The following is a 27,697-nucleotide window of genomic DNA, read 5'->3' on the forward strand; positions in this document are numbered from 1 at the left end:
TGAAGAATTATTTTTCAGCACTTTAAGTGTTTTTTTGTTGGTTTATTTTTTTTCCCCCTCAAAAATGGGAGTCATAGATGTTTTCAGGATGATTATGATAAGGGGTTTGCCCTTGAAATATGCATGAAGAAAAGGAATTGCCAGTGTAGATTGACAATGTGTTCTTAAGCTTCTCTGTAGGTTGTACTGTGTGGGGGTTTATAACTGTTAAAGGGACTTGGGATTTTAGTATGCCCTAGACAAAATGTTCAATAAAACTAGAAAGGGCACGGGGCATGTTTTGCCAGCAGCTGTTAGGCAGTAGTAGTGTCTGATAATTATGCTAATAAGTGGTAGTAAAAATCCTAGGACTCTTCAGTTTTGGTGACTAAGCATTTCTGAAAGCACCATTTTCTCTAAAATGTCAGTTTATATTGTTGATTTGATGGGAATCTTAGTATTGCCCAAAGTATTTTCTATTCTGTTTTTGCAGTCCTGTTGTATTTCATCCCTGCCACAGCTTGTGTATCTATTCTCAAAGTTAATGTAAAATTCTTCACACTACAGTAAACATTTTTGTTTTCCACATTTTGAGTCTGTGCAAGTGACGTTTATCTCAAATGCTGGGAACCAATCTTCTCCCACAGCAAGTTTAGCCTCCAAATGTCCATTTCCAGCTGAAGACTGCAGGCTGAGGTCACATTGGTGTTAGAATCCATTGAGGTACGTGGGCAAGTGGTGCCTTTTTCCAGCCTCCCAAATCCCTGCATACGTGGCTCACATTTTATTCTGAACTGTGCCACAAGCCCAGAGCTTCAGTCAGGCTCTCCAAAACCTCCTTAGTGCAGGAGGAGGGAGGTATTCTGTTACACAAGACCTCTGTACTTAATGCTGCTGAAATTGGCTGTAAAGCCGTGCAGAATTGGAGGCAAGGAATCCTGTTTTCATAGAAAAATAGATTCCTCACATTATAGCTGTTAAGCTGTAACTGTGTTAGACATTTATATGTTTACATCTTCTGAAGACCTTAAGGCTGAAATCTTTCACTGCCAGCAGTTCCCAGGCACAGAAAATGCTTAGGAAAGAAGTCTCTGGTTCCAACTTCTGATGTGATCATGACTTAGTAAAAAGCTGGGATAGACAGTATTTAATATGAAAAGCAGTACAGGAGTGCCACATTGTATTAAGTGTTTTTACTTAAACTGTCATAGCTGAGCTGTTGTCTGTGCTCCATTCAGTTAGAAAACTAGCAGAGGCCTTTGAATCTCACTTCTGCATACCTCCCAGTCAACACCTGTTATATTTTCCTGGGTTCTTTGAATGGCTGTTTTGATGGTGATTTTTTTTAAAATTTTATTTTTTAACCTCTCTTGTAATGAAATTTCTCCTTGTCTTGCCAGTTTGGACTGGAAACCCAAGCTTCCCACACTTGGGCACAATGAATTAATTTTTGTGTGTGCTGCCTTGCCTATGTCCTGATTGGGTTCAGTTCCCAGCTGGGTAAAACCATTGATCTGGAAGTTTGAAAGAGTGTGGAACCCCCTCTGCCCTTCCTGTTCTATCACCCTGCTGCAAGAGTTGGTGAAAGATCATGGTGCAGCCTTTCTCCTTGGTGAGCCCCAGACTTGGCAGGTAAATCTCCCTTCAAAGGTGCAAGCAAACAGGCACAACTGTGTGTCTAATAAATTAATGGAAAACTCATTTTATTTTAAACTTCATAAAAGCCATAATTATAAATATGACAGACTTAAATGAACATACATTGCTATGGAGTACAAGCAAATGAACAAGCTTTCTCCAGTTACTTTTTACTTAAGCTCTTCATGGATTCTGAAGGGTAACATGATGGTAGCTGCCTTCATGGGTATAAAAATAAGCCTCTGGTGTATCAAAGTATACATGATTGCTTCATGTGCCCTGATGTGGGAATGTATAAAGCAAATGTTAACCTAGGAGTTCTACTTCTCTTTGGTATTATCAAACAATTTCAGTGTCCTTTTAAATGAAGCAATGAAAACCTCTACTGTAAGTACACACAAACTTAGCTCTAAAGAGGTGGCTGTTCAAAGGCTGCAGAGACTGTGTGGTTAAATGCATAATTACTGTACAAAATAGTTACATGAAGCTTGCAGCAGGAGACCAGGACTGAGCTCAGACTCACAGTGTGGGGCAGTTGGGATGGAAGCTGTTGATACCATTTATCCATGGTCTGTGTCTCACTGAATCTTTGGGAACTGAGGGATTGGATCAACCAAGGGCTAACCTGTGCTTCCTAACAAAACAAACAGAACAAACTATGTTCTCTGTCATATGGCTCAAAAAATGCTAAACAGTACAGGGGAAAGTAAAGCTTAACTTAGTGGCCTGAGGTCATGTTAAAATCTAAGGATCAGTTCACTTTGCAATAAGTTTTTCAGACTTACTTGTGGAAGATATATGAAAGTATGTATTTGACAGAAAATACTAAAGCAAATCCTAAATGCTTACATCAATGTTTTTTCTTAAGAAAAAAGGATAAGAAAATTTTATTGTAAAATTAATTTGCCATAACCAGAATCTCTAGGCTGCAATTTATATGGATATTTTGTAGTACCTCTTAAATACTTCACCTGAGTGTACTGTCCTATATCTGAAGGGAAGTGCACAGTGATGGCATTCCAGTACCCTATGCAGGTGCAATATTTGAATAGACTTTATATAGATAAGATTGATACTAAACTTAAGTCCTGTGCATTAATGGGGATGAGCCCAATCCACTGACTGTTCCAGATGTGTAAGAAATATTGGCATATCATGGTGGGACAGGATCCTTTGGCCTTAATGTCTTTGCCTGGCATTAGGAAAGTGGGTACATTTCTTACTTTTCAGTACAGTTCAGTTTAAGTTCTGCACAGTAGGGAAGCTGAGCCTTATGCTCTCATTTCATGCAGCATAAGCTTTGGCACTAACTTGTGCTCAGGGGGAAAGAGAAAGAAAAACTCCTTCCTGCCGGATAGAAACCAACTACTGAAGAACAACAACAGATTTTCCTGTAGGCAAGTCTACCAGCTTGATCTCAAACAGCAGAGACTGTGCAAGAACTTGGTGCTGAAAGCTGGCATTTCTGGCATCTGCCTTTCATACTGCCAAAAAGATGCTCAGCTGAGACTTCCTCACTACCTCCAACTCTAGAGGTGATGAGATACATGGAGGACCTCACTGCTACTCTGGTTTAGCCTCAGATAAAAACTTAGAAACCTGTAGGGAAAATTGGAGTTGAATGAAACTTTCATATTCTAGGGGTGGATACTCCCTTGGCACATACTCCAAAAGCCAAGTATAACCACAAAGAACTTAATCTGCTTTATTCTCAGCTTGTGCTTATGCTGTTCCTTCTGTTGATTTATTGCAACAACCATCAGAAACTTCCCTGCAAAAGAAGGTAAGTCACTCTGTGGCAAACTTGTCACGAATTCCCCAGCCCAGATGGCCTCTGAGAGAACTGCAGTCAGCAAGGCAAGTGTTCTCCAAGGCAGGAGCTATCCCTGCCCTTTCAGTGCCAGACACTTGTTAAGCAGCTGTCTGATGAAGGACATGAAACAAAAGGTTCTTCTACTTTCTAGAGAGGACTAATAGCAGATTTCTGTGGGAATAATTTTAGCCCACAGCTATTTCTGCTGCTACTATAGAATATGTTTTCAGTTTCCCAATGGCCAAATGACACCTGTAACCTAAAGCAAGATTTAAATTCTACCTTTTTGCTCGGAAAACTGCCAAACCAGTGTGAATGGCAGCAAAATTCCCATGGCTGTTTTTAAAAATACCCTCTCTCCCCATTGTGAAATATTGTAAATTTTGTAAAAATGACAAAATTTAATCCATTTCAGGATCTGTGAGGCAGCTGGTATTAAATAAAAACTTCTCATGTTGAATCCTCTTCAGATAAAATGTATACAGATCTAGAGGAAGAACACGTGGTGAGGGGTCTTCTAATAAAATAACTTGTTCTGCATTAATCCCACCTCCACTATTTTCTTCAGAACTCTGGCCCTGCTTCTATTGATGACACTGGCCCTGTGCTCAATTCCTTCACTGGTTTCAGCTTAAAAGGGAAAAGTATCTTTTCAAAGATGTCTTGCATAATGGAATCAGCAAGTGCATTCCTTGCAGCTGTGGTGTATTGGGAGAAAGGTTTAAATGATCCTTCCCTACAGGCCACCTACTTACAAAAGTGATGAAAATAAAATACTTGCTGAGTTGCTGATGGTGGGCAGTTCCCCATCCCCCTGCACCAGCGACTGAGAGTACCCTCAGCAGATACAGTGAATCTTACAGGGGATCTTCAGATGAAAACCCTTCACAGCTGCTCAGGGAAGGCTGTGCTGCACTGCCTGGTCACTGTGCTGGAAAACCTCCTCTCCTTCCTGATCATCAGGATCAACCTAGCTCTGGCAGATGGCAGGAAGAAAACCACAGAAGCTCCTGCTGTATTATGTACTAAAGTCATACAGATATGAAATCACAGCTCTCAAGGTACACATAACATGAGCAAAGCAATTGCTTTGCTTTTAGAAATAGCTAAAGCTGGAACCTTCCTTTTCCTGTACTCCTATATACATATTCCAGGGAAGATGACACATGGAATACTACTGGCTCAGCAGTAGTACATTTACATTTAGATGGGAGAACCATAGATAGCAGCACAAATATGTAATAAAAGCTATTTGGTCCTGAGACTGAATAAGCAGAATACACAAGAATATTTTTTTCTTATATGTTTACTTTTAAGAATAGAATCTTTAGCCCATATACCCTGTATGTGGGGAGGAGGGAATTTCAATATTAGTTTTTCTTGTAACTCACTAGACTTTGATTCAAAGTTTGGAAAAACTGCAATAAATTGAGTTCTTCTTCTGCTGGTTCATTTGAATATATGCATTTTAGCCTATTCCCAAGCCTGTTGAACATTGCTCACTCCTGGACCATAGCAGCAAATCCACAGCTAACTGCCTGCCACAATTACCTGGCAATCTGACATTCCATGCTTTTGGCTGCAACTCAGGATGTAATTCTCTTTTGTGCAGGTGTAATAAGGGTTCTTCACCTGTTCTCAGGCTGTAGGACAGGTCAAAACCATCTCCTTAAACAGCACTGCAATGTTCTGTCTCCTCACTGCAGCTGTGACACCTTAAGAGGAGTAGTACTGTTAAAATCTAAGAAAAAAGGCCCCTCTTGTTGAGGCAGGAATGTGGTGGGGATAATGTTGTAAACTCCAGCAAAAGTGTTCTCCACCTCCAAGTAGCAAAATCCACACCTATGATAAAGAAAACTACCTGTTAGAAATGAGATCTAAAGTATGTTTCAAACCTCTGTACAGACTGCATTAAGTGTTACCTGTAGTCACCACTGCTTTTTTTCTGAAAGCCATAGGAACCAGGATCTCCCACTGTTGAGACGGTGACCAGTTCAAAACCAACGCTGTATTGCCTGCAAGTGACATGGCAGACTTGCTTTAGATACCTGGCTCATCAGGATTATCATGAAGAGGACTAGTTATTAAAAACTATACAGCATAACTGAAAGACACCAAGAAGTTTTGCCACATTTGTGGCAAAAATGTAAAGTCAAATTTACCATGACATGAATGTAGTACTTGGAGGAAGACAGAACTCAGTTCAGGTTTAGAACTGGACTGCAGGGAAGATGCCTGCTAGAAGCTGCCTGTGCACTCAGGCAGAATTCAAGCAGTTAAGCTTGTGACACACTCTTGTGCCACATGGCACAGATCCTGGGGTGTGATCAGGTTGCTATGGGAGGACTCAGTGTCAGTGATCTCAGCAGAACTTCTCATGTTGCAATACAACTTGGGACACTTTGTCTGCTCCTGTTAATGCATGTGACAGGCACCATTGCCTCTGTCCTTCAAACTACCCAAATATGATGTTCAAGTGCAGGAAAAAATGCAAGGAACTGCTCAATTCATGGAACTGTGCAGCCACACCTCTGCCTTCATCTTCATTTCATGAGAGAAGGAGTTTCCTCAAAGAGGAGAGGAGGGATAGAAAAGTTCTGTCACGTTGTAGGGCTCACTGTGCAGCTTCGCAAAGGATAAACAGTTAACTGTAGGTCAGGAGATGTTGCTATTCAGAAGTACTGAAAACTGGTATTTTGAGGTAATCATTAATTGTGCCAAAGGAATTTGGCCTGCCTAAGTCTACTTTATGGGACATTGATATCCAGCACTTCTCCTAGCCTGCTACTAGCAGAGTAAATGCACTTTCAGAGGTGTTTGAGAGCCATAAGGGGTTAGTATCTTGCATATTAGCTCTACTACAAAATAAAAGAAATTATGATCATAATTAGTTTTAAGAAGAAATCCTTTATACCTTCTTCCCTAGCTCTCCTCAGACCCCAAAACATGAAGAGAAAGGAAGGCTGCTGCTTTCCTTATAGGTCAAGGATTTCCCTCAGTAGTTAACGTATAGATTTAAACCACTATTGATGGTAAAGATAGAAACAAATAGTACAAAATCTGAGTAAACTCCCACATGTTGTTTTCTGGATTTTCCATGAGCTTCCCACCCTCCCCAAGGGGATGGTGACAAAGCTTTATCTTTGGCATGCAATTCTTTCACTGTATTGATGCACAATTATTTTCTACAAACCTCGGTCCCCGTAGTTCAATTAGCAATGGTCCATTCTTGTCTAGCTGGAATTGATAAATTGGGTTATTTTTGTAGGTGTCTCTGAAGTTTCCACATCCTCCAGCACTGTGACCTTTCCACTGTCCATTAACCTGAGAGAAGTCAAAAGTACAGAAAACAGATCCTGAGGATTTCTATTGCTTATATATAAACACAAACAAGACTAGAGGGTCCTCTCACTTTGGAAGTTACTGACTTTAGTGACGTCTCCTAATTTTCAAAGTGAAGTGCCAGATGGTGTTAGGCATTCACAAAGTCTCGTGCAGCTCCCCCTCCCCCTCAAAGCCTTACATTCCCTCCCTGTACTGTATTTTTCCAGCTTACATGAAACAAGCACTGAGTGACTGTTTCTGACTGTGAGAAACTGCAGCTAACAGAGGACCCACATTCCCATCTATCCCATGCCTAGTAGACTACACAGGTTATCTTTTTTGTCCTCAGACACTCCCCTGTTGGATTATATGAGAAACAGCAGCAATACAGGGAGTACAACACCAATAGTGTTGTAACTTTGCTTTTAAAGATCCCTGCCTCCATCCCTGTCCATCACCTCTGTGCACTCTGAGAGCCAGCACTGCAATGACAAGGACCACAAGATAACCACAAGGACAGATTCTGCAAAGATAATGACACTCAAGGGGAAAAATGCTGCTCAGACTTTGAGAAGCAGCCCATCTGTTTCCAAGTTCCTCTTGCTAGTCATCAAACTGAAAGGTTAGACTCGTAAGGCATGCCAGGCATTCCCACAGATTTATAGCTGAGATCCATCTCTCCTGCTACTTCTCTCCTGTCTCTGTCAAAGCAGCAAGGGGCAGCATTTTCCCTTTTGATTTGATTTCTCCACTCAGTGCCCAAACCCCTCTAACCTGGTAAGTAGAGAAGTGAGGGGAATTTCTCCTCCTCCCACGCTACTACCCAGGAACCTAAAACTGCTGTGTGCTGCTGAGCTTTCTAGCCCTTTCCCACTTCTGCTGCACTTAATTCCAGCATCACATCAGGGCTTGGTGAGCTCCAGAGGTGACCACTTGACTCCAGTATAGGACATCTAACAGAACTTGTTTTTACTGCTAAACTGTCATTTAGTTCTCTGCTTGCTTTTGAGTGTGATGACTGCTAAGCAATCACCAAACAGGCATTAAATACAGGTAACTAACTTTTTGTATTCAATCCTAAAGACAGAACTGGCATTGGATAGATAGAACATACCTTTTTTTTTTTTGAATACTAGACAGACATGTTCAAATAGTCAACAGAAGTTTTCTACATACTTAATTCTCTTTTCAAACGTATTACAACATAAAATGGATGTCCCTCCTCAAGCAGGCTTTTCACCTTGAATATTTTTGACCTCTTACTTCCTCAAAGTAAGCCCAGTTTTTAATAGCTCTATAGGACAATGGTTTCTGGAAGAACCAAACAAACCATCTTGCTGTTCCCAGGAATCTCTGTTCACTCACCATTCTCTAGAACAGGTTTCAAGGGACTGTTCCAGAAATACCAGCTGCTATGGAGCATTGTCTGAACTCGAGAGCCAAGCTGCAAGTCAGCAATGTCCCCCTGAGCACACAAAGTAATGCAGTCCTGCTTCAGGCACAAGTGTCCTAGCAAAGGGACTGTTCCACTTGTTTCTCTCTTCCTGAACAAGTGACTGTTTGGACACAAGACCTCTGACTACAGTAGGATTCCCCAGGGAATGCACGGTAGGTATGGAGGTAAAGCTGCTGGTTTATTCTTTCCTGAGGATAAAACTGCTAAAACATGAAAATACATGCAAGTTACTTTATCCTGTGAGCTCTTGGCTATATTTATACTTCAGCTGAAGGTGTAACTGCAGCTCATGTTGACAGCTGAAATAGGAACGGCTACTGGCCCCAAAACTGCCTGAGCTTCTGACCTGGTTTCAGTCAAGTTTCTCACTCTCCCCCTATACTCTCATGAAGTGTACAATGGATATACTTCCTTGATCCTGTCTGGCAACGGGAGTGCTTGTTCCAATTGTTACAGACCCTAGAGGTATCTTTGAAAAATTTAGGAACAGGTAATGTGCTGTGATATTGCAATCCTAAGTTTGTTTCTTATGGTCTTGCTACTGGTGCCTTTGGTTTGGCATTGCTGATTTTGTCCCATCCTGCCAAGAGTTTTTCCAAGAAAATCATGCAATTCTCCCAAGGGTAAATGAGCAACACTTCTGGGGGGTTTTCACTCTGCACCATTACTAGCACAACCTGATTTCTGCAGAGTGATGACTTATTAGGGTATGGGTTGTTGTTCCAAAGGCCAGTCTGTTCTACAAAGGCTTTGCAGCATGTCTGCAATGGCACAGCTGCAACAACACACTCTGTGCTGGAGGTGGGGCAGTAGTATCAAAATATATTTTAAAACCTTGTACTTCTCAAATATGGAAAAGCCAAAACCAGTGATGCATAAAAGAAAATGTTTCTTTACCCGTTTGGAAATGGTGTAGGGTGTAGGAATCTTGGAAAAGGTGAACTTGCACAAGGAATACACCTGTATTGTAAAAGAAGCAGCAGGTTACACATTTAATTTGCATCTTTCAACAAAATCATGACAAAATTAAAAGAAAACAGAAGTGCCCCCACAACATTTTTAGATACTTGTTCACTTCATGCCTGTATTACCAACCAGATGACCCTGTGTCAAACTCAAAATTCAGAATACTGCTGGGACTAAGACTTAGTTCTACTTAAAAACCCTGCCCCCTAACCCCCAAAAAAACCCCCAAACAAACAAAACCCAACAGAAAAACCCAACCAACAAAAAAAGCAAAATGGAAACAATCTGCACTTTACTCTTTTTCTGTGAAAAAAAAAATCTAGCACTGATCATTATGTGACTCAGCAGTTAAGAGAAAAAACCAAATCCTAAGTCAAGACCTAGAGAAGTCAAAAACCTTTAAATCTTAACCAGGATCTAAAATAGGTTTAATTTGGATACATGGAAAGCCCATGATCTGCCTGTACATAGATACTTTTTTATTCTAGAAAGTAAGAGTATTTTTCAGCTGACTTCATTACTAAAATTTTGTTACTACAAATGGAGAACATTATCAAACACATCATCCAGTGGGGCTGCTCCATCACTCATACCTTCCCTCCCCAAGACAGCAATATTAATTCAGAAATACCCTTTTTATCAAATTCAAAAACAAAGGACAGTTTACAGTTTAACTGCTTAGATTCATTATGAAACTAAAGCACATACCCTGATGGTGTAGTGGATGGTGTTTTGTTTCTCATACTGGGACACCACTAAGGTGAATGTATGGGAACCTGGAGAGGTCAGCTTTATCTTGGTCAGATAATGAGGACTGTTGATCCGAATACCATCAATATAAGGAGGAGGATCAGCTGAAAAAGAAAAGGATGAACATTTTTTCCTGACCAAAAATACTCCCAGCTTGGCAAACTTCTCAGATTAGACTGAACAGACCTGAGTGCTCTGAACAGATGAGAGCCTCAAGATTTACATGTAGAAAGGACAGTCTTAACATCAGCTACTGTTTTCAGGAGAGGTACATCACACATGACAAGACACAAATTCTGTGCTTGAAAGTACAGCTTAAATCCCAAGATGTGCAAGGACTGCTTATCCATCTCCCACCAATGCTACTACTCAAAGAAGACTTAGTTCTGTAATTATGTTGAAATTTCAAGAGAAAGATAATGAATGTTTAAGCACTCTTTGAAAATCTCTGAAGTGTCTGCTCTTTCTCCATTGGCTGGACAGTTCCAGAATGCCAGCTGCCAGAACTTGGGCCACCTTGTAAACAATACTCCAAAACATGTTAATTCCTTTAACTAAACCACACACACTTTCTGTCCCTCTCTCTTCAAATCCCTGTGATCATTACACAGATGTAGCTGCATCCCAGCACCAATGCACATGTGGTACTTAGAAAGATGCCAAATGTTTGCTTTTATAATTAGACAGAGTAATTTGTTATTTGGCCTCTAATTGGTTCTTTCCAGACTTCTTTTAATTTCAGTGAAGCAGGAACAAGTCTAGCCAATTACTTCAATAGGCCCAGGATCAGGTCCTTTTATTTTCTTCCACAAAGCAACATGGGAGAGGGGAAAGGATTAATATAAAACAATAAGAAGCTTAGGAATGGGAAATCTCGGCCTTGCTGCCAAAGGATTAAACCGCTTTGTTCTCATCTCACTTTAACAGATGGTTAAAAATAATAGTGCAGCTTGACCAATCTATTTCCATGGAAAAAGGTTTTAAACAAGTTTGAGCTCGTGAGATCAGAAGGTTTTAAGAGTTTGTGTAGCAAGACAAAACATACAAATTGTTCAGTTTTTGGTACAGGTCTTGTTAGGCTGTCTCCTTCAAGCACAACTGAACAGGTCCCTCTGCTATACATTTGTGTTTGGGTTTGCTCACTTAAGGACATTTTCAGTGAGACTTGTGTAAAATAAGCACTGCTCCAACCACCAGGAACACCAGAAGCAACTTGGGCATTTACTTCTCCTCACAGAGGAGCTCTTGCAAAACCAGATGATGTCAGGTGTCAAGAGATCTTTCCACAGAAATACTTGGGTTCTCAGGGAAGCTTGGATTCTGGGGGAATTGGTCAGCAGAGTTCACTGAACAAGATCAGATGCAAACAATGCAATGCTCATTAGCCATTCCAATAGAAAAAGTCCCATAAATCCCACTCTTTGGTGAAAAAAGCTTTAAAATCTACTGAGGGAGTTGTTGCATGAGCAGCTACCTGAATGCAAACCTGGTTCTAAAGAGGTTCCTATCTGTAAAAGCAACCGGCCAAATCCCACTTGTTTTAGAATGCACCTTCACTGAATAATTCCAAGGAATATTTCTAGCAATCTTTAACTTAACAGCAACCTCTAACTTAACTTCTAGCAATCTTTAACTTAAAGAATAAATAAAAAGATGATCTTACTAGCTCTACCTTAAAGTTTCAGCCTATCCATTCAACCTGGGCATTACCTTTACACCCCGTGTCTCAGCCTGTGTCTCAGATCTGCTATCTCTCCTGAAATAAAGCATACTTGGCTACTTCACAGCTACAGCAAACCACTTCTCCTCAAGGTGACAAGAATCTGACATATGATGACCAAGAGATTTGGATAAAATTTGAACATTTTTAACATTCCATACCTGATACTTGGAAATAAGTTGAAGTGTTCACCTATATTTCATAAGCTTGCTTAGGTATTGTACTAAGACAAGTTCATGGGACAATTAATCCTGATTATTTTCATTCTGTGGAAGCTGTAGAGCTTTAAATAATTTCACAAATATAGGAAATAATTATGCTACCAGAGAAACTAACACACAGCATCTGATCTCTCTAAGCATTAACTACTGGCACTGAAAAATAACCAGAAAAAATGAAGAAAATGATGCATCAAAGTAAGTGTCAGCAGGACTATGTAGACCTCTAAAGAGTGCTTACAGCATGTTTAGAATAGCCTATTCCTTCAGTGTAGACTTTAAGTAGGATCAAACAGAGTAAAACAATGATTTAAGAAGACTGACTTCTTAATGAGGCATCTAGTTTTAAAGAAAAAAGGGCCTTTCCTCTCCACAAAATTCTGTGTCCTTCATTTTATTTATAACATCAGTTTCTGGACAATTAAGGCACACTAACCTGGATAGTAAACTTTTTTGCCATCAGTCTTGTACACAACCATTGTAATGAATTCCCGATTGTGTGCAAAGTCATCCTATTAAAAAAACCACAAAAAACCACGAATCAGAATTGTGATATTCTGTGAAACATCATGAATGCTTAATCAGAGTCAAGAACACCTTCTACCATCCCTTCTGATCAGCACACAATATGATGTGATATTTGTATTTATTGGGATGCCCAACAGAATTCTTTTTAAAATGCCTGAAGTAATCCAGTTCTATTAGTAATCCACTAACAGAACTTATTCAGGCCCCAGGATTCAAAGTTACTTCAGAAGCTTTACAGTGGAATAGAATCACTTAGCTCAAACTTTACTCTGTTTCAATTGGAGGTACATGTACCTGCTGAATTAAAACATTCCACACGTATACAGGCATACACACCTGAACACAGGCAGTAACATACTGCCTATGAAATAATAAGAGAAATAACAAGAGAAAGCCATACAGAAAGATGTACAGAAGCTGTGGCAGAGCTTGCAGTGCAGAGCCAGCACCTTGTCAGTGATGTGCCTGCTGAGCAGGACCCAGACAGCAGCACCACCCTGTGGGCACTGCACCTCCAGCTTGTACTGAGGGTTGTTGGCCAGGCTGTAGGCGTCCTTCACCGGGCCCTGCTTTGCATCCCACGTGCTGAAAGTGACACAGACACTTTATTAGACCAGTAGGAAACTAATTTGTGCTCTGAAACGAGCTCCAAATCCTACACATATGCACAGTATGATATTATCAGTAACAAGTTACCAAAGCCCAGTTTTCTACTGGAATCTATGGCAGTGGTTACATAACACAGTCACATCAGAAGCATTATCTTAGAACCTTGTTTAGAAATGAGTTCATCACAATACATGTATGATAATGAAAAATGCTAAATACAAACAGCCTGACTGGTGACTGCAACCACAGAAAGCACAGAAAAAGCTGAACCATTTAAGCAGCCTGGGCTACACAACCATAGCCATGATTGCACACACCAATATTAAATGAAAACACACCTACACTTTTGTAACTGTAAAAATCTAACATCTATCTATCTATCTATCTATCTATCTATCTATCTATCTATCTATCTATCATCCATCCATCCATCCATCCATCCATCCATCCATCCATCCATCCATCCATCTCTCTATCCATCTGCTATGGTTGGTTTCAAAAGCTTGCCAAATTTTTTTCCTCCTTTTTATTTTTTTCCTGGTGTAACTTTATTTTAAAATGTGCCCTGTTTCATGCTTGTAAGGGTGCCCTGCAGGAGTGTTAAAGATCTTTGAGGTGCCCTACTGCAGAATCTGCCTGCTGCCTCGTGAAGTGTCTAGACAAGAAAAATACACTGAGAAAAAACAAAAAGTGCTGATGACTGAACACAAAGTGTGGCACACTGGAAGCAGAAGTGTATACAGCCATTCCTAAGTCTCCTTGTCCCTCTCACACTTGTAAAACTGAACAGCATGTGTGGAAGGCTGCATTAAAAAAGTTCCAAACTATCACCATTGTTACTTTCCATTTTATGGCAACTGCAACTGTGCTGAGGCTTTTCCCTACACAGAGGGAAGACAATCACTGATAATGTAAGGACAGACAGACCAGTAGGTGAGCTCTGACACAGCAGACACATTATCTCATCTTGCTGCATCACCACAGTGTATTTTAGAAATAATAGGAGTGCAAAGATGTAAGGAGCCTTTATAGACAAGCTCAGCAGTCACAGTGTGGATGAAGGAGCTTGTGCAGAGCTAACACAGGCAGGGACAGGGTGGAAGCAGTGCCAAAGTGCAGTCTAGTGGAGTGGAAAAGTACAGAAACCCTTGCTTTCCAAAATGGAGACACATATACACACACATCCTCAAACTGGGAGACAAACCCCTGAACGTAATGGGTATTTGGCAAGAGACAGGTATCACACTCAGAAAATAAATCAGCAGGAAAGGAAGATTATTTATGATAACTGCAACTGCTCAAATCCAGAACTGGTTAAACCACCCTGATGTCAGTGAACACACCCTGTAAAGACAACACTTGCAAGTGGCCAGAAAAATGATTTCCAAATAATAACTAGGTCACTTAGGCACTGTCTGGGACCTGCTTAGAGATAGACTGCACAAAAATCTGATTTTTATTCTGATAGGGAGATGTGGGACTGAGGTCAGGATCTGGTTACACAGCTGTAGCTCCACAGAAACATCACAAGGGTCACTGAGCTCCACTGATGTTACAGAACTAATCAAAAACAAAGCCTGGGCCGAGAAAGGGTAAAGTTAGGCTCAAAAGAACAGGGTTGGAATTCAAGCCCCTAGCTATAACCTGGAAGAATTGAAGGAAGGAAACATCACAACAGAACACTTACTGAGATTTTGAAACAAAAATTTTATCTTTTGGACCAACCTGTGAATACATGTAGATTCTTTGAAAAGACTTGGGTTCCAACTCAAATAAATAACATCATAGTACTGGCACAGGTCCTCCCAGGAAATCCAGAAAATGCCTGAAAAGGAAATGCTGTTATTATTTTCTTTACAGATACCTTGATTTTACTTGTTTCTTAAAAGTCTCTTTCTGAGCAAATGGTACAGCTTATGTAAGTCAACATTTCTGCAAAATGTAGTAGTAATGTCTGCACTGCCTAAATGGCAAAATTTAAACTTGCCCTCCAAACCAAGTTAAAGCAAGAAAAAACAAATTAGTCTCTGCGAATTATCAGGGACTTTCTGAAGCTGTCAGAATGCTTTTCCATTCTCAAGCACTAAGCAGAAGGTATGAGAAAATCTGCTATTTTGAAAGAAACATCATTAGGTGATTCTGACCTGATTTCCTCTTTCCTAGGTTTCTAAAAGCAAAAAAATAAAATACACAGTCAAACAGGTTCCTGCAACTCAACAACCTACTTCAGCAGTCATCCAGCACAATCAAGTATTCAACCAACATGTGAGTATTTTCAAATGCATTTCTAAGGTACTTCATCCAACACCTAGGTCACTGGTTTTTGCACACTAAATTTGCTGTATCTTTGCAACATTCTCATGCATTTATTCTAGTTCTCCATAGCTCCCTTAATTGCAACTCCAGCCAACAACAATGCCTTCAAGCCAACAAATTCCTAGTGGAATGAACTTTTAAAATGGTAGCAGCCTTATAAATCATGTCTCTGGCATGGGCAGTTGCAGATCTTGCAGCACTAAAAACCAGTAATAATAACTACACAAAACCAAGAAGGCCAAAGTGTAAATCCAATTAGAAGAAATAACTCCATTAGAATTACTAAGGTAATTTCATATAAAATTTTAACAACCAGATGCTACAAATTACTTACTAAATGAATTGTTAAATAAATAATAAACTATTATCTCATAACTGTCACAAATCCAGGACTGCTATTTTTATGTTTGAATCACAAGTTTTCATCAGGCATTTGCACAAGGCTTATCAATAAATGCTCTAATCTAATGGACTTGGAGGCATAGTGTTGTAAAACAGTGGCACTGAACAAAGGGGCTCCCTCAGAGATTTGCAGGCAGCAACTAAGACACAGTAAAAATCAGAAACATCTTTCTGAAAGTAAAATGAAGCTGATGCACAAGAAAGATTGACTGAAATACTGATTAGAGTAAGCATGTTGATACATATTTGAAAACGCTGGAAAGGAAAAAACCCCACAGAAAGTCCATTCACATATTAAAAAGCTGCATTACTCAGCTTATTGTCAGAATGTTCTCTTTGCACTGAACTCCCACATACTGACACAACACACTTAACCAAGGAGGTACTTTCTTGTCAATTAATTTGAGATACATATTTAACAGTCTAGATTACTTAAACCCCAGACAAACCTGAAATGACAGATTTAAATACACAAATACTTCCTAAAATTTTGGACTGTTTAGTTTCTAGTATTTGTTTTAATCTCCTTGTGCTTAAGCACTCCTTTCCTGCAGGGATTCACCACAAAGATCTGTACTATTTGAAAAGATAATGACTTTTAAAGCCTTATTACCATTGTCTATTTTCTGAGCTGTTCTGGGATCAAAGTTCAAGTATTTTTGTAAGTCTGGGGTCCAGTTTCGTGTATCATTTTCACTGTATCGTCCCTTCCAACGTAAGTGGCTCCAGGGATTTTTTAGCTGAAGAAATCGAAGTCCCTAATAAAAACACAAAGTAAAATTGTCAATTCAGCTTGTCATGGTAATTTTTACATATTGAAAGTGCTTTTATATGGATCACGAAAACACAGAATTATTACATTTTCTGAAATTTCCCAGTAGAGTCCAAGTCCAAGACAAAATACAATGTATTAGCCATTAGAGCAAAAAAACCAGTAGCTACCCATCTAGGGTAAACCTAGCAGCACATGTAAGTTTCAAACAGGAGTTTGAAAACACCTCCAGCTTCATTTGATACCTTATATTCTCTTATATCCAAGACTGCATATGCATGGGTTGGAACTAAACCCCACTTTTCTCCTTCCTCTTCAGACATCACCCCTGTTGCTGTTGTGATAAGGACATCTCCCTTGTGAAATCTGTTCAAAAAGAGGTGAAAAAATACCTTAAATAGCTTAATTAAATCCCACAAGTTGCAATCTAACATTTGCCAGACACCATAATAGCATGTTTGTACACTGCCCATTAGCATGACCCTGCTTTATAAAAACTGGGATATAGGGGTTTTTGTCAACAGTAATCACTCCTGAAAAAAATTTGAGAAAGTTGAACTATTCTTCTTCCACAATTAAGTATACAGTTTAAATTAAAAATTATTTTTAAAATATAATTTCATATTTTCATAAACAAAATTCAGCATTTATCAACCTGAAGCTCAGCTTGTGTCACTTTTAAGATACTCTTCACAAATCCACAGCTGAGCACAAATGTGTTTTCATCACCACTCAGTCAATGACTGCATATAGCAAATTATTCAGACTGTCATACCCCCAGGATTCTGAAAAAGAAGTTCATGCTTCTATACTTTTGTAGGTGTTTATACTCAAGTTTAGTGTTCTGAATAGCAATTGTTAATTTTGGAAGAATTACTGTTGTGAAAACACTCTAACATGTTTCCAGCCTATGCTAAAAATCCAAGTTCATACTCAGTGTCCCTGGACAGATTACAGGATCACTGGACTGCAGGATCAACACATTTCCAGGTGAACAACAGCAATATTCCAATGGCTAGATCCCATCCTAACTTTAGTCATACGTTCAAATTACAACACCAAAACATCTGAAAAATTGCTGACAGCTCTGAGAGCTCCTAAGCAACTGAAAAAATTCTGCAGAAAGACTCTTTTATTGTGGATGTTTCTGTTGTTTCAGTCAACAGAAACTGCATAAAATACATAAGACACTGGCTGCACAAAACCATTTGGAAAGAAATTAAAGTACTTGGTATACCTGGCATTTGTAAGTTACAGCTGTATCTTTCACCATAAGCAAAATAAAATAATAATTTACTTTGTACACTTAACACCATCACATACAACTGCTATGGTAGGTCTGAAAACCAGTATTGCAGTTTTGAGAGACTTTTGCTGCTCCTCCAGGAGATTTACTGATGGGGCATAACCTTGTGATACAATTAGAAACCCTGTATTATATCTGCTTGCCAAGGACAGCAGATACAATATAGTTCTGGGGAGCTGTGTGGAAACACAGAACACATATCCTCCTTCTTTTTAAACACTTAACTGGTATATATTTTACTAGTACCAGTTATAATATAACTGGTATATTGGTTTCAAACTGCTCTTCTCTGACTTTATATTCTGTTTTCTTTATCAACGAAAGGGTTATTTTTTTTTATTCATACGTATAGAAGAAGAATTCCAACACAAAATTCCCCAGTATTTTAATCTTCTGTTTTAACAAAGCCACCAACACCTCATTTTTCTTCTTCCAGAAACCACATGGAGGTTTTATAAAGCACAGTTTGCTGTTGAAGCATCTGTGGTGACTCTACTGCTCTTAAGTGGTAACACAACTACTACACAGCAAGAATTTTAATTACTTAGGAAAGAACAAATGTCTACCTCTGATAAAGCATTCTGAAAGTGCTGTCTTTATTGAAGGCTTGATTGTCAGAGTGCATTGCAATTCTTTCAGGTATCCAACCTGTCAGTGCATGGAGATCAATATTCTGAAATGCAAGTATTCAAAGGAAATCAGAACAGATAATCCATATATAAACATATGAAGTCTGTACACAACTTATAAAACACCTTGAAAGAAATCAAGTACACATAAGTTACAATACAGCTCTACACGTAACAGGGTCAGGATCAAGACTAACAAACAAAAAACTCTTTGATTAGACAAGGACAACGTTTCCAAGTATCTTAAAAAAAAAAAAAGCTGGAAAGCGAACTGATGAAATAAACTGGAATTCCAGAGCAATTGAAGCATATCAAAATCATCAGTCATGCTCAACTCTGTGATGTGTTCTATTTATTTCATTGATTTACAGACTTTTAAAGCACATCTCAGAAGCACTATTTGGTACCTTCCTATTATATATGCATTTTAAATAATTTATATTTCATTTCTAAAGCTCAGAGTTTGGGTTTTTTATTCTTTTTGGTAAAGCTGACACTGATATGTATTTCCATAAAAAGATGCTTTAATCTCCCAACTCCTTGAAATACTGCTTAATTCTTATTCTTTTGCTTTGTACTCCTCAAAGCAAAAGCAGAGACTGTAAATGCCTGAAGTGTCAATAACCACCACTGGGGGCTGGGAACTTGAGGAATTACAAATACAACCCAGCCTGATTGTAAGTAACTCTGATTACAGAAGGAAGCTGGAATACAGTGGAAAGTGGAGAGGGCAGGAAGGGTGGAGATTAAATGTCACCAGTCAAGCTGTTTTTCCAGATAGCAAGTTAGAGGATGACAATGGGAATTAAACATCGTTACTCTCACCAAAATATTTGTCCTTCAAAACAAATATTTTTAAGTGTCCTGACACTTAAAAATATGTGCTACATTTACCCCTTACACAAAGCCACATTTGTCTCCATAACAATTTTTCAAGAGGTGATGATTACTAAGTAAAACCACCAAGAATGTGATTGTCAAGACACCAATTAGCACCATGAAAAAAAATATTTAAAATTTTAGTAATATAAAGTTTAAATCACAAAGGCTTCCTAAGTAATAAATTATGTGGGCAACTCATTTCAGCAAACCATTCCTCCCTAAAGAATAACCTGCGTGTCACTTGTATGATGTATGTTGACTGTTTCTTTAGTAACCACATTATAGAAACCCAATGCATATTTATGGAGATGAGTGGAACAATCTGATAAACAAACTTGCACAGATCAAAGCACTTGCTCCCTCTATACAGACCTCCTAAATGTCTAGACTGTTCCTTTCCTAGCTGACTCCATTACCTGATGAGGGAGAACTGCCCTATTTATTGAAAGAGCTAGAAACCAAAATCAGCAGTATTGATATGGGCAAATAGAATTTGACTTCACCCAACAGGTTCATCTAGATTCTATATAAACACTTCCTATCCACAAGCATCAATACTGAAATCTGAGAACTAAGATTAACTTTGACCATCAAGATGTCTTGCTCATTCTATTCTGATGGAATAATTCCATTAAGTACAGCTAAAAATAATTGTGAAAGAAAGAAACAGAAAAAAAAATTAAGAAAATGTCATACCAAATACTTGTCTCCCTAAGCTGTTCACTTTGATTTCACTAGAATGAAATTATTTTACCCATTATTATTTAAGTGGATTTTTTTCCTCTTAGAAATAATCTCATACTTACAGAATTTGATCCAGGAAAATCATATCCTCCCATGACCTTCATGTAAGCTTTTTCTATTAGTGACACCCATAATTCATTCTTATTATTGGAATAAGAGCAGAGAAGTTCCCCACTATGATCAACAGGTAGCTGGTCATCTATGATTACCTGTGTGAAAGGAATGAAGCATTATGAATACAGCATTTTGAAAGTAATCAGAAAATCAAACAAAATCCTCATTAATACAAAGCTTTTCAGACACAGTCAGACCTGACCATTATTCTCACATTTGGACACCCCTATTAACCTTGCAGTGGTTTGCCAAAGTCAAAAAGAAATTCCACTGCCAGCTCTTGATTGCACAGGTCTAATTGGGTGACATGTGAGTGGCTGCCTTGACTGATGGTGACAGTATACTCATATAAAGTGAGCAACAGCTACTGCAAAAGGCACTTGAAGAAAGTTTCCATGCAATTTCAAGCATAAAAAGTAAAGAAAAGCCTAACAATATTCCTCATCTAATTAGGAATCAGAGCATGGACAATGCTTGGTAGCCAGCAGAGAAATAAATATTTATTTATCTTTAAGGGAATAAATTGTGTCATATCACTTTCATAGCCTCTAGTTCCAGATTTAAGTTTCTTCTCTCTGAAAAGGAAGAACACCTCAAAGCAGCAGCTCTGACAGCATTAACATTTCTTCTTTAAATTAGGTACTCTATATTCATCATCACTACAGATTCTGACTGCGTATTTGCAGTAATCTGAAGTAGTTTCTGTGAATAGATGTTTCAGTTTCCTGTTGGCACTGGTCCATTACAAATACAGGCTACCAACACAGCCCATTCTCTGGTCAAATCCTATCTGTGCAGGAACGAATAGACCTTTTCAAAAGAGAAAAAATGGCCATTCATCCTAACAAAAGGCAGCCCTTAGGAGATATTTTGGAAAGAGTATTAAGAGCAAGACAGATATAAAAATGATACTTTCCTGGAACATTCAAATTCTGGAATTTTGCAGCTCAAGGACTTCCTGACCCAGAGGTTATATTTTAACAATTAAGAGCCTTTGAGGAGTTTCCCCTACTTCCCCACCCTGTGAATATGACCACTCAACTTCTGAACTCTCGTAAGCATTCATCAGTCACTATGATCTGTGCTACAGTTAAGTATGATGTGGAGAAATACATTATTTTATGTTCTTATTCATTGCACTGAATAGAAAATGAAGTTGTTTGTGATTTTGTGAAGTTTAATCTTCAGGCATTTCCTCTTCTTACCAAAAATCTGTAGTTGAGCAAGGCCTTGCTGAAATTATCAGTCAAGTTATTCCTCTATGCTCATTTCATATCTACACTCTTCCTGATACCTCCCTCTATAATTTTTAATTCTTTCTAAGATGGAGTGGAAGAGTGCACACCTTATTCATAAATAGGGGATACAAGGCTTTGTTCCTACTTGGTTTTCACAATTCTGTTAAGTAATATAAGGCATTTTTTTACATTAATTTAACGTAAGGCTGTTTCTCTTAATGTCCATAGAAGTACAGAAGTACAGACAGAAGAAGTATGTGGCTGCATACTTCAAAACCAAAAATGAATCTCAAAAAGGTTTAACAATTAAAAACTACTTTCCAAAAACACCTGCCTAAAGTTTTTGCTGTGCAAGCACTTCATAGTGAAGGTGATCAAGCCTTTAAAACACTTTTTGACTTTTGCAGTAAGAGCAGTAAGTTCTCCCAAAAGATTTACCTTTCTAGGAACACCATTGATATGAAGCTTCACCATGTATTTACCACATGGATTATATTCTGGTTCTCCCTTCTTATTCTGAGGGTAAATTATACTGTTAACAGAAAAAAAAAAGAAAATGAGGAAATTATGATATAAATGACTTGACTTATAAAGATAAAAGTGGGATTAACACAGTCTATTTATAGAATTTACACTGACCAGAAATATGGCATGTTTAATGAAAAGCAACTCAAATTTAGTAAAAATAATCATGTTTGAATAGGTTTTATTTTTTCAGGCCTTGCTCTTGTTGCATCTTTCTACTTAATATAGTAGCAAAAAGAACATAAGCAACCTAATTGTTTCTCAAACAGAAGCAAGACAAACAAATTTATCTTATGATTAAACAAGCAGTATTTACAAATCTATAATATAAATACAGTATTTGCCTGAATGATAAGTCAAACTTTTGAACGAGAAGGCAGTGCAGAACTTGTTGCTCTTGAAAAGAATACAGATTCAGCTCCAAAAAGAACAGATAAAAACAAAACAATCCAAAAACAATCACACACTGGTCTGGCAAGCGCATCCTAGCAAAGTCCAGAAAATCCATGGCAAATTTATCATAGGATGCCAATTGAGTGGAGCTGAGAGAGTATTGTTAACATTAATTCCACAATGAGTTGTAAAATGGACCACCTGTTGCACAGCAGCAAATAAAATAGAAAAATCAAACCAGAGGGCATTATAAATAAAGTTTATATTTTAAAAATCCCAAACAAATACAAAATCCTTCCAAACTATTTCTTATTTGTCAAAGCACATCTGAAGTTAGACACCAGTTCTGTATACATACCCATATTGACAACAAGTTATATCTTAGACAGGAGTTTTATGAGTTTTAAAAAACTTTGTCATGAACTATGCTTAATTAGTTATGGAATGTTTGACTGTGATTTTAGCTGGCTTTGATTTAGATCTGTGTTGGCTGAGTGTCAGAAAAAAACCCTGAGAATTTATCTGACAGCACCTGCAGAAAGGAACTCCATGAACACATACCTCTCAGAGAACTCAATCAGCAGCTGAAGAACAAAATTCAATAAAGAATTGTTCAATAGTTATATAACTAGTGATGAATAAGATGTCATGGAAAAAGAAAGCTATCTTGAGCAAGTTAAGGAGTCAAAGGCCTATACACCCCAGAAAACCTTAATTAATACATTGCAGGTACAGTAAGGGAGCCACTTAATAGACTTGTTACGCCCCAGAAAACTTAATCAATGGTAATTGTCCAACCAGGACAGCAAATTTAATAAAGTGCTGGTTGGCTGGATAGAATTTGGGCTATCCATTAAACAAAAAGATGAGATGTTCTGGTAGAAATAAAAGACAAAAAACACCTATACCATGATGCAATAAATTGTGCAGAGTTTTGGCAGTATCTATAAAAAATCTTGGATATTAGAGCATAAATAAATGTTTGAAAACTGTTGTTTCTTTGAACATGTCTATGGTGAATAAATTCATTATCTGTTCCCAATTTTGATTGATCAAAATATTTATTAGGAATGTTTGTCTAACAGCTTTTTGCTTTTAAACTTAAAACCCTTTGTTTCAATATAAAGTTGGCTTCCAGCTTAGAAGCGCTGAAACCACAAGTCCAGGGGAGATGAAACAAACGCTGGTTTTGGCTGTGTACAGCTGTCACAGAACATACTGCAAAAGCTGGGCAGTGTTAAATCTGAAAAGATCTTGCAGAGCAACAGCTACTTACCTCGTGATCAATTTTTTGTTGTATCTTCTTTCATACGCTGCACTGATAGCTAGCGATGCCACAAAAGAACAATCTGACACTATTGTCTGCAAAGAGAAGAAAGCCAGTGAGGATATTTAGTAATAATTCAGCTACTGAGAGATGAATGCAGTATGTGGAGGGAAGGAAAACAGTCAGTTAGTAATTCCCTTCAAAAGGGAAGGATTTAAACCAAGAAGCAAAACCACTATTAAAGAGGCAGAAAATGTATGCTTGTTCAACACGAGGCCCCTACAAACAAATTCTTTTCCATTTATTTAACCTCATAAGGGCCAAGGAAAACACTCTCATATTTGGGGATTCCTTTTTGAACAACAAGGTCCCCCATGATAAAACACTAGCAGCCCATATTTTTCCTTAGGAACAATTTACCTGCTTTATGCTGAAACTTGATACGGTGTAGATCATCGTAGGGTTATTTGTTATGTCATCTGGTCTCACCCACTTGGCAAACATTGCTTTCTGTTTGGGGGATAAGGGTAGCTTCCCACACTTATCACTAGATTTAAGAGAGAAAAAAAAAGTAGAAATAAATCAATAGCAGTTTAGAAGAACTTTTTATGGTATGTGCAGTCTTAAATATGTCAGATAGATGGTGCAAAATAGGCACAAAACAAGTACAAAGCTGTAAAACTATTTCAAGGAACACTGCTTTGAAGTTTGTGATTTTTAAGGGGGGGGGAAAGGAAAAACGTTAAAAAAAATCATAACAGACAAATGTCTTTGTCTATTATGGCTGTGTAATCTTAACTTATTATTATTGCTTATGGATGAAAATCTAGCTGTTATATATCACTCTTACTTGGAATATCCCTTTTACAGAAGAAACAGCTATGACCTGCATTTTACAGGCAGCAGAGCTAAGCTCATTAGCATGGAGCAGCATCAGAAAACAGTCTCAAGCTGCCAGCCCAGCCCAATAATCCAAAAAGCCAAATATAATATTATCCTTATAGGCTTGAAGACACAAGTGCAAAAGTACTACAGAGCAGGATCAGCTTACAGTAAAGTTTTAAGTTCAAAGTGGAAGAAGGAAGTGGTAGTATTTAAATATCTCTGCCTGAATCATGCTTAAAAGCCTATGTAAATTATTTTAAACCCTGAAAAATAAAATACAGAAATACCAAATATGGAAAAGTTTTGAAAGTAAAAACAAAACTAAAGTTCAGTAACTGAAGCATACTTACGAAAAAGGCATAGGGAAGGCAAAACGTTCCCTCAGATCAACACTCATGAAAGGTACATATTCAATGCCATTAATCTTTGAAGTCTTCCTGCAAGTCAGAAGAAAAACAACAAAAAAGAAGAGCTACAAACTTATCAATCATCTTCTGAAGATTAACATGCATAAGGTAAAAATGAAATAAGTTTTTAAAAACTAGAAATACACAGTGCTTCTGAAAACAAAACCACTACCTCTTGAACATTATATATTTGATAGTTTTCAAAAGTCACAATTTAGGTTAATGGTTTTATAAATTACTTGTAGCTTATTTCACCTATAATAAAAATCAAAGTAAAAAGAACTGGATGGAATAGAAGGCAGAGTAATATAAAATATTATGCTCCTTTTATTTCCAGTGAAGTAGCAGTTGTACAATCTATAAAAACAACTTTGCACTTTGGCTTCTCAGAGTCAGACCTTCCATGAACTCATTTTGGAAAACCTTAGACTTACCTGAGTACTTCAATCTCCTCTGCAGTGTATCTCTGACCTTGAGATTCACTAGCTTGTACTGCTCTGATTGTCTGTGGTTTATCATTTAAAGAAAAATCAGGTCCCAATGGAAAGAACGTTCTGACTGGCTGATTTGGTTTGGCTGCAGTTGACTTTTCTTTCTGAGATGATTTTGACATAGATTCCTTCAGTGCTTCTGCTCTAAAGCAAATAAAGAATGTATTTTCTTTACAACAGTGATAAAAAAAATATAATTACAGTTCAATTATTGATTTTCTTTGTTCATGTTCCCACATATGTTAAATGGAATGAGAAAATGCCCCAGTTGACCAACACTACTTTTTCTTAAAAAAACCTCAAATTGATTTCTGATGTTGGTACTTCTTTATTGTTCTGTTCTTGAATCAATTAAAGTACAGCATTTCCAACTCTTACAAACTACTTTTGACAGAACTCATTAGATTTTATTGCCTCTAAATTATGCTAATAGGAGAATTTCTGTAAGTGTTCATTATGTGGAATCTCAGAACAAGATCACTGAAACACAGAGAAAAAATTGATCTGCATCCTCTCATACCTTCCAGATTTATTTTGTCTAGCAGGTACAATAGTAGTAAAACCCATGGGCATTCTCACAACCCAGGCTTTCAACTGCTTGAACACTGTGTATGCAGGAGCCATATTTTGTTACTGCTGCAATAAGCTTCTGTATAGTCACACACATGCAAAGTATTGGGATTTTTTCTGAACACAGACTGAGAAATGCTAAAACCCAGTTTATACTGAAACTTAGCCCAACACAGCCTGGGATTCACCATCATAGAGCTGATTTAAAAAGGTGTACATTGACCTTATACTTGTGTAAATTGTTTCAGAGATCTCAATACACACACCCTATGTAATTAGATTGCTATTGTAAAAAAAAAAAATGTTTCCCAGTTTCCAAGCTGTCTTCCTTATGGAGGGACACTGACACCTTGACTTCATGCTAGCCTGAATTCAGCATCTTTTATAGAGGCCAATGATGATGGTACACTGGATTATATCTCTGAAGTACTGCATTTGCTCTAACAAGCACACAGTCCTCTCCTAACTCTGCATGTCCCAAGATTCCCAGAGGGTTGGCACAACAGCTGCCACATTCAGTGAACATTCATCCAAGGTGAACTCTGCAGGAGCTTAGTCTACACAGAATCCACACAGACAGGTCAGACTAAGAGTCCAACTCAGAGGGTGCACTCAGAACTGACAGGAAGTATGTTTACCAACATTAGTATGTTTACTAACATTAGCAGTACTCACCTATCCAGTGCTTGTCGAGCCAGCTGTTTCAGTTTGGACTGGAGTCCTGCTTCTGAGGTTTCAGTAGCCTAAAGTGCAAAATTAAAGAAAAATCTACACATCCAAAAACCACCAACATGTTTCATTAGCTCAGTTGTCATACTTCTAGATTACAGCAAAGAGTAACTAGCTATTTATTCCAACTCTCTCTTTGAAATGAGCAAATATTTTGCTTTGTTTATTGTAGTTTCTTTTTTTAAACTCAGCATAAAAAGATACTATGTAAGCAAATACCATTTTGATGTTCTAGTGAAATTTTGATAGAATGGAAGTTATGTCTAAAATTCTTCAGCATGAAAAACAGTCCACACACAAAGAGAATTTCCAGAAGAATTAACTGTATTCAAATACTATTGGCAGAAAGAAGACATAACAAAATGTTGCAGTATATGCAAGTATGTGAGCTTGGATGCATTTTGATTCTTTTCCCCAAATGTGTTAAAATGATCATAGTAACTTAGGAAAAAGATTTTAAATGTTTACTTTCGTAAGTGTTTTCAAATGAACAACATAGTGGTGCAAGAACAACATTTTTAACTTGCAATCAAAAGCATAAAATAACCTAGGACAGAGTGACAAAGATGTGAACAGTGTTAACATCCATTCCAATTTGGGAAGTCATTTATGACAGTTTATACTTTTGTCTCCCTTACAGATGAAGCATGGCTTCTGCAGCCAAACAACCTGCAGGAGGCACAACAAGAGGTGTTGCCTCTCCTGTGGCACCCAAAAGCAGGTTTCAGGTTCCAGCTTCATGCCTTGACCAATTATTCCAGGTCAGGGATGTCAACTGAGGATACAAAAAGCAATCTACTTTCACCCCAAGGAACGAAACTAGAAATACCCTCTGTAAGCAACTAATTTCATTTGCAAAGAAATAACACTCTGAGGCTCCTGGTTGGAAAATACTCTAAAAGATTTATGAAGGTAAGTAATGGAGATGGAACACCAGCACACTCATCTGGGAATCAGCCACAGAAGAGGAGTAATGGCTGCTCTCTGAGTTCTTCAAGGGTAAGGAAGAAACAAATCTCTGCCCCT

The 27,697-nt window shown here is 38.1% G+C and overlaps 1 protein-coding gene across 3 annotated transcripts in view; it reads right to left on the reverse strand.

The window, feature by feature from the left end:
- Positions 1-759: 759 nt before the first annotated feature.
- Positions 760-27,697, reverse strand: part of CAPN7 (calpain 7) — a 33,216-nt gene continuing 6,278 nt past the window's right edge. For 2 of the 3 annotated variants that reach the window (XM_058020339.1, XM_058020347.1), the window contains 18 exons: positions 26,618-26,685; positions 25,316-25,516; positions 24,825-24,911; positions 24,010-24,136; positions 23,599-23,684; positions 21,843-21,936; positions 20,115-20,261; positions 18,364-18,470; positions 16,737-16,857; positions 16,333-16,477; positions 14,727-14,826; positions 12,842-12,977; positions 12,301-12,376; positions 9,885-10,030; positions 9,108-9,170; positions 6,624-6,754; positions 5,353-5,445; positions 760-5,272 (listed from right to left, as the gene is read on the reverse strand). In XM_058020339.1, the coding sequence (XP_057876322.1) occupies positions 5,128-5,272; positions 5,353-5,445; positions 6,624-6,754; positions 9,108-9,170; positions 9,885-10,030; positions 12,301-12,376; positions 12,842-12,977; positions 14,727-14,826; positions 16,333-16,477; positions 16,737-16,857; positions 18,364-18,470; positions 20,115-20,261; positions 21,843-21,936; positions 23,599-23,684; positions 24,010-24,136; positions 24,825-24,911; positions 25,316-25,516; positions 26,618-26,685 (2,073 nt within the window). In that variant the 3' untranslated portion in view covers positions 760-5,127. The remainder of the gene's footprint in view (positions 5,273-5,352; positions 5,446-6,623; positions 6,755-9,107; positions 9,171-9,884; positions 10,031-12,300; positions 12,377-12,841; positions 12,978-14,726; positions 14,827-16,332; positions 16,478-16,736; positions 16,858-18,363; positions 18,471-20,114; positions 20,262-21,842; positions 21,937-23,598; positions 23,685-24,009; positions 24,137-24,824; positions 24,912-25,315; positions 25,517-26,617; positions 26,686-27,697) is intronic. The other variant, XM_058020356.1, reaches the window with a different exon arrangement.

This window comes from Melospiza georgiana, chromosome 1 (genome assembly GCF_028018845.1).
Source record: "Melospiza georgiana isolate bMelGeo1 chromosome 1, bMelGeo1.pri, whole genome shotgun sequence".
Lineage (NCBI taxonomy): Eukaryota > Metazoa > Chordata > Aves > Passeriformes > Passerellidae > Melospiza > Melospiza georgiana.